This window comes from Alligator sinensis, unplaced genomic scaffold, assembly GCF_000455745.1.
Source record: "Alligator sinensis unplaced genomic scaffold, ASM45574v1 scaffold1603_1, whole genome shotgun sequence".
NCBI lineage: Eukaryota > Metazoa > Chordata > Crocodylia > Alligatoridae > Alligator > Alligator sinensis.
Window position 1 is genome coordinate 158834 of NW_005843087.1, and position 6414 is coordinate 165247.

Here is a 6414-nt window from a genome sequence, read left to right on the forward strand (position 1 = left end):
GGCTTTAAAAAGCACTGGACTCAAACAGTATTTAACATGGCATTATCCACCACATCATGCCTAGCCCTTGTCTACACAAGGCTGTTTCTGCCACCAGAACTTCAGGAGGCAGACAGGAATCACAGAGTCACAGAAAATTCAGGTTGAAGGAACCTCAGGAGGTCAAATCTGGCCCAATCCCCTGCTCAAAGCAAGACCAGCCCCAACTAGATCATCCCAGACAAGGCTTTGTCTACCTGGGTCTTCAAAACCTCCAAGGATGGAGGCTGCACCACCTAAAGAGACACCAAGCACATACACGGGGAACTTCAGGGGCAGCTCCATGGTGCCGACAGTTGCCAAGTACGCTCTGGGAAGGGGCTGCAGGACCCAGCCAAAGGCACAGACATCTCCACGTCCCTCCAGCCAGTTGAGGGCTACTCTCAGCCCGTGGGCTGGTGGTGCTGAACCAGCAAAAGGAAGGGGGCCCACCGCGGTGGGAGAGCTTTCAGTGCGGACACTTGCAGTTCCAGTGCCAGAACTACTCGATCAGACCACATCAGGTTTAAAACCCTAACGAGTCTGCTCATTCAATCCAAGGAAGAAAAAAGCCCAGAGGGGGGCTGGGGCGTGACCATTAGGAAACACTGGGCTGGGATGTTCATAGGCAATCCAAAGAAAGCTCCCCTCTCCCCCCTCCCAAAAAAATAAATAAATAAATAAATCACCACTTACAAACCTTCATCCACCACATTGCACAAACCAGAAACACCAAGAACGCCCTACAGAAGTGACCCCGGCATTGCCAATGCCTGCGGCCAAAGGGCAATAATTACTTGGTATACACGCCTGTCCTCCCAAATATTGCATTCTTTATTAAAAACCTGTTCAGAAAGAACAAGGAACTCATTAGACTGATTTCCTCTCAGGCATTTTAAATAATGGCGTCATGGGAATAAAAAGAAATGAGTCATTTAAATGGCCACATTTTTAAGAAACCTCCCTCAAGTCCAAACCTCGCAGCTGTTGCCTATAAGAATTGCCCTCCAGAGAAAGGCAGGACAAGCTCCAGACCTTAAGCTCCGAGGCTACAAGCATGAAAAGAAAGAAGAACCACGCAGGTGATAATCAAACTCCTTGGTTGTTTTTTGGTTTGGTTTTGTTTTTTGTTTTTTTTGGGGGGGGGGGGGGGTGTTTTTTTTTTTTAATTTTAAGCCATTTGAACTTAAAAACAAGCCTAAAAAGAATTTATTACAGGCTTTGATTCCATTTAAGGATGCTCTCACCCCTTCAAAATAACCAAATGTTTCTAGATAATGGAATTGTCTAAAAAAAAAAAAAAGGCATAAAATTTGGGAAAATTAGATTAAAAAATTAGCAAAATGTTGCATTAAAACCATAGGTGTTGTCAGAGCTCACATGTTGGTCAAGGAGTTTTACCCAGCTGTAGCTGGGACAAGGAAAGAACTGCTGAGCAAGGAGCCAGTTATTACCAGGGCCATTTCATGAAGGAACAGCCCTTTAATACCACATTAAAAGTTTGCGAGGTTTTTTTTATGAGCTAACCGGGAAAATCCCCTGCAGGTATCGACATTTGCAGCTCCCTCTTCTTAGTCTCATTTGATGAAATGGAGATTGATTCAGTTCTGGCAGCGGGATGAAGCCACCAGCCTAATTACATTGTCAAGGTAGATAGATGGCCCACAGGGTGCGAGAAGAGGGAACGTTATATTTAATATAGGCAGCGACAATTTGCTGGCCTTGTCGTCGGCTTCTCTTCCATGCGCCACACCATCGATCAGAGAGGAGCATGCCCCCTCCCTCGCTGCAGAAGGTCAGCGAGATGGGAACTGCATAGGAGAGGAGACTGATCACCCATCCTGTTAACCTAGGAGTGGCCAGACTGGGTTCAACAAGGACCCAGTCCCATGCTCTCCCTCCAAGGTGCAAGGGAGCCTGTGAAAGGAGCTCTCCATGGAGGGGTTTCCTCTGAAATCACAGCAGCCAGTCAGAGGTTGCATGCCCCACATGCTGTACTGTCACCTATTCAAAATGCCCATGCTCACTGCATCTGCAAAGCCCATTCAACTGTAACCCTGAAGCATTTAGGGTTCAAGCAATGAGAATTTAGCTTGGTTGTATCCTTATAGGGACGTGCAGACGCAATAGCTGAGACACATTCCCAGAGAGAGAACCCCCTCTTCGAAAGGGATTAAAATGTCACCCATAGCCTCAACCAGGGGTGCTCAGCCTCCAGCCTGTGGGCCAGATCCAGCCCACAGGTCTGGAAATTTGGGAATAGAAGAGTGGTGGACCTATTGCCCTGATGCCAACCCCACAACCATTTTCATTGCTCTCCACTGGACTCTCTCCAATATGTCCACATCCTTTCTGTAGGGGGGCCCCACAACTGGACACAGGACTCCAGATGTGGCCTCCCCAGTGCTGAATAGAAGGAAAGAATCACTGCCCTCGATCTGCTGGCAATGCTCCTATATCTCCCAGGAAATTAGCCTGGGTTGTGCGGTCAGGCCATGAGAGGAGAATGGAGGTAGGGGGGGACCCAAGCCGCAGTTCCCATGTTGGCCCTTTACATGATGCATGCAATCTTGTGAAGTCATCTTTTCCCCACCTCAGACTTCAGAGAGAATCACAAAAATGAGGGTTGAAGGGACCTCAGGAGGTCACATCTAGTCCAACTCCCTGCTCCAAGCAGGACCAGCCCCAACTACATCATGCCAGACAAGGCTTTGTCTACCCGGGGCTTCAAAACCTCCAAGGGTGGAGAGTCCACCACCTACCCGGGGAGCCTGTTCCAGTGCTTCACCACCCTAAATATCTAACATAAACTTCCCTTGCTGCAATGTGAGCCCATTGCTCCTTGTTCATCATCTGCCCCCAATGAGAACAGCCCAGCTCCATCCTCTTTGCAACCCCCCTGCAGGGAGGTGAAGGCTGCTATTCAATCCCCTTTGGTCTTCTCTTCTCCAGACTAAATCAATCCAGTTCCCTCACCTCTCCTCACCAGTCCTGCCCCCCTTCACCCCTCTTTCTTTCATTGCCCTCCACTGGGCTCTCTCCAGTTTGTCTACGTTCATTCCCTTCACAAGCCTTTAGGCACCTTCCTCATTCCCCAAATCGACCAGTCAAGTCACAATCAACCGGCTGGTGACCACTGCCATACTGCAACCCCAGCCTTCAACAGAGGACCATCTGCTGTTAAGCCGTTCCTACTCTTGATCATAGCCAAGAGGCAGAATTGACTAAGACATCTGCTCTAGCTGCTCTGCAAGGCACCAGGGACCGTCCTATTGTCTCTGTAATAGAAGTATAAATGAGGCTGAATTTTGCAGACATTTCCCAGCTCATTTCTTCCCTCCCCAGGCAAGTGATCTAGGATGTCTCATAAGGAGGATGAGGAAGTTACAGGTAAGATGCACAAATAAGAATAGGTTTCATTCAGGCCAGGCAGGGAGATAAGTCTTTTTTGATTTATGAAAGGCAACATCATGAAAATGCATCTGTCGCAGGGCGATGGGCCGGAGGGGCTGGAAACCCCGGTGCCAGGGACGGAGGGGCAGTGAGAGGAGGCCAGAGGCCCTGGCAAGCAGTCCAGGGGGTGCCAAAACCAGGAAAAAAAAAACAAAAAAAAAAAACCAACTTACCTGCCACAGGTACAGCAGCCAGAGGTGCAGAACAGTGGCCAGGGCCGCCTGCGTGATTCTTAAGCACACTCTTGGTGCAGCTGGGACGGCGCGGGAGTGCGACATTAGCCGGCACTGGGAGGTGGCTACAAGAGCCGGCATGGGACAGAGAAGCGGGGGACAGTAGCATGGCAGCTGCAGGCTCCCAGCCAGCACATCTAGTCGTGCTGTATCCTGGAGGTGCCGAGGGAACACCAAGAGATGGCACTACCCATACCGGGAAGGATGCAAGTGACTGGCAAGAACAGAGGGGCCAAGGACCCAAGGATCCGGCAACCCACAGGGATGCACGAGTGGGAGGAAGGGCACTGCCTCCCTGTTTCTTCTGCAACTTGTTTCATTCTTTATACTGGGGAGAGATTACTTCACTACCGCTGCCAGGGCCAGGAGCTCCAGGCAGAGAACTATACCTGGATAGGGTCAAATTGCCCATCCAACCAAGGGGAGCAGTCCCAGTGAGCTGGACTGCATTCTTGAAGCCAACTTGAACTGTGAGTGGCGTCTGACATTTTGTTTAAGAATCATACACAGAGCTGGGGCTGGAAGTCCTCCAGCCACTCCACAGCAGCCCTGTGCCTGACTGGGTAGGAGCCCAGGCCATCAACCACACAGCAAGACACCAACAAGCTGCTGCATGGACGGGTTGTAGGGAAGGTGGAGCCCCAAGGGATGTTCATATGGAGCGAGCCTAAGTCGGTCTGTATCACACAGGAGCCTCTTGCATCTACTTCTAAAGATCAATGCATGGCGGTAGAGTAATGGGAGCGTCTCTCAGGAGACGGCGCCTGGCAGATGGTAGTGCTGAAGGTCACCAGGGCCCAAGTTTGGGTCACCAGGCCCCAAGTCGCTCAGGAGCACTTGCTCGGGCTCAGGCAGGCACAGCATCTCAGAGCAATCAAAGGAAAATCATAAGTCATGGGGGATTTCTTACCAGCTTGTCCAGGAAGGCCGCAAGATCCTGTGGGGTGAAGGGGAAACAAAAAAAGGAGTCAGATTTTTTTATCCAATAAGAAATAAGATCCCAGGACACTCAAGAGACCCTAGGAAAAGCTAGCTTAGCAGTATAAAATTTTGCAAGCCACTATAAGAGCTGGATATATACAACTTTCATTAGGGTCAACAACATTCAGATGAATCAATTAGCAGGCTTCCTCCCTACCCAGCGAGCTCAGGTATAAGAGAGACATCCTCTGGCACCTGGACCCCTCCGAATGGCAGAGGAGGATATCAACTGGGTTAGAGAAAATCACCACTACTTTGAGAAACATGGTCTTAAGCTCCAGAGTGATAAGCATCTGCATGTCCTAGCAGCTACGATCTCATTTCTTACCTTGCATATTTCTTCCTGAGAATATTCTTCTATGTCTGCAAATAAAACCAGGGGTTATTTTAGTGTTGTATAAATTAAATATTACAAAGCAGCCATATACACTACACCCCCAGTCTGCACCCCCTGGCTGAGTCAGGGAAGTACACAGAGCTAGATTTAGATGTCTATTGCAGCTAGGGAGCTGGCGAGACAGTAGACCCGGGCTAGTTTGTAGGAATAGGTTCCTTCGATGCCTGCAAAAAAGGATTTGTGCTACAAATACCACAATGTAATATATTAACTTTTTATAGAAGCAGGACTTCGGCTGCCACGGTCCCCCTGCTTTGCCCATGGCAGGTTTGGGTGTAAGGTCTTATGTTGTGCCAGGGCTGACGGTAATTTTATGAAGAGTTTATAAAATGGATGTGTCTGAGCTGGTTTAGACGGGGCTGATTCTGCCGCCTCAGGCAGGGAGTTGGACTAGATGTGACCTCTGGAGGTACCTTCCAGCCCCGCTTCTCTAGGACTCTATGAAATACTACTACTACCACCACCTGTATTTTAAAGCACCTAACTATCTTTGGCACTCAAGACCATACTTAGGAGTGTGGCAGCAGTTGATGAACATCCAGCCATCTCTAAGGAAATACAAGTAGTCTAGAAGACTAGGTCTTCTTGCCAACAACACCCACCACTTATTAATTTGGCCAAAACTCTCAGTATGACTCTAGCTAAATCCCAGCCCTCGCCACACAGGGTAAGGGCAAGGCAAAGAATTTCGTCCACCCCTTTCCCGTCTTATAGATTCATAAATGTTAGGGTCGGAAGGGACCTCAATAGATCATTGAGTCCAACCCCCTGCATAGGCAGGAAAAAGTGCTGGGTTCAGATGACCCCAGCTAGATGCCTATCCAACCTCCTCTTGAAGACCCCCAGGGTAGGGGAGAGCACCACCTCCCTTGGGAGCCCATTCCAGATTTTAGCCACTCTAACTGTGAAGTTCTTCCTAATGTCCAATTAATCTTCCTAATGTCCAGTCTACGTGATCTCTCCTGTACAAGGTATAGCTGTCTATACCTGTGGCCCAGTCATAGGTGGAGTCCCACCAGGTATCCATTATCCCTATGAGATCATAGTCATTCTTATTTAGGAGGAGGACCAGTTCCTCGTGTTTGTTCCTCAAGCTCCTGGCATTGGTGTACAGGCATGTAAGTGTCCCATTGGAGGCCCTAGTCTACCCTACACATTGTTCTGGGGCTGGGGTAGGGGATCCTTCTTGAAGCATGGCACTCAAAACTGGACGCTGTACTCCAACTGCGGTCTGACCAGTACCTGATAGAGGGGAAGTATCACCTCCATGGCTCTGTTTTGTCATGCTGATACACGATAAAGTGCAGTTAGCTTTTCTGATGACTTCGTCAC

The 6414-nt window shown here is 49.2% G+C and overlaps 1 protein-coding gene across 1 annotated transcript in view; it reads right to left on the reverse strand.

Annotated features, from left to right (window-relative positions):
* The window catches only part of EPHX2 (epoxide hydrolase 2), a 66073-nt gene that overhangs the window by 49204 nt on the left and 10455 nt on the right, over positions 1–6414 (reverse strand). The window contains exons 8-9 of the mRNA XM_025193676.1: positions 5014–5048; positions 4615–4641 (exon numbers count right to left, since the gene is read on the reverse strand). Of these exons, the coding sequence (XP_025049461.1) occupies positions 4615–4641; positions 5014–5048 (62 nt within the window). The remainder of the gene's footprint in view (positions 1–4614; positions 4642–5013; positions 5049–6414) is intronic.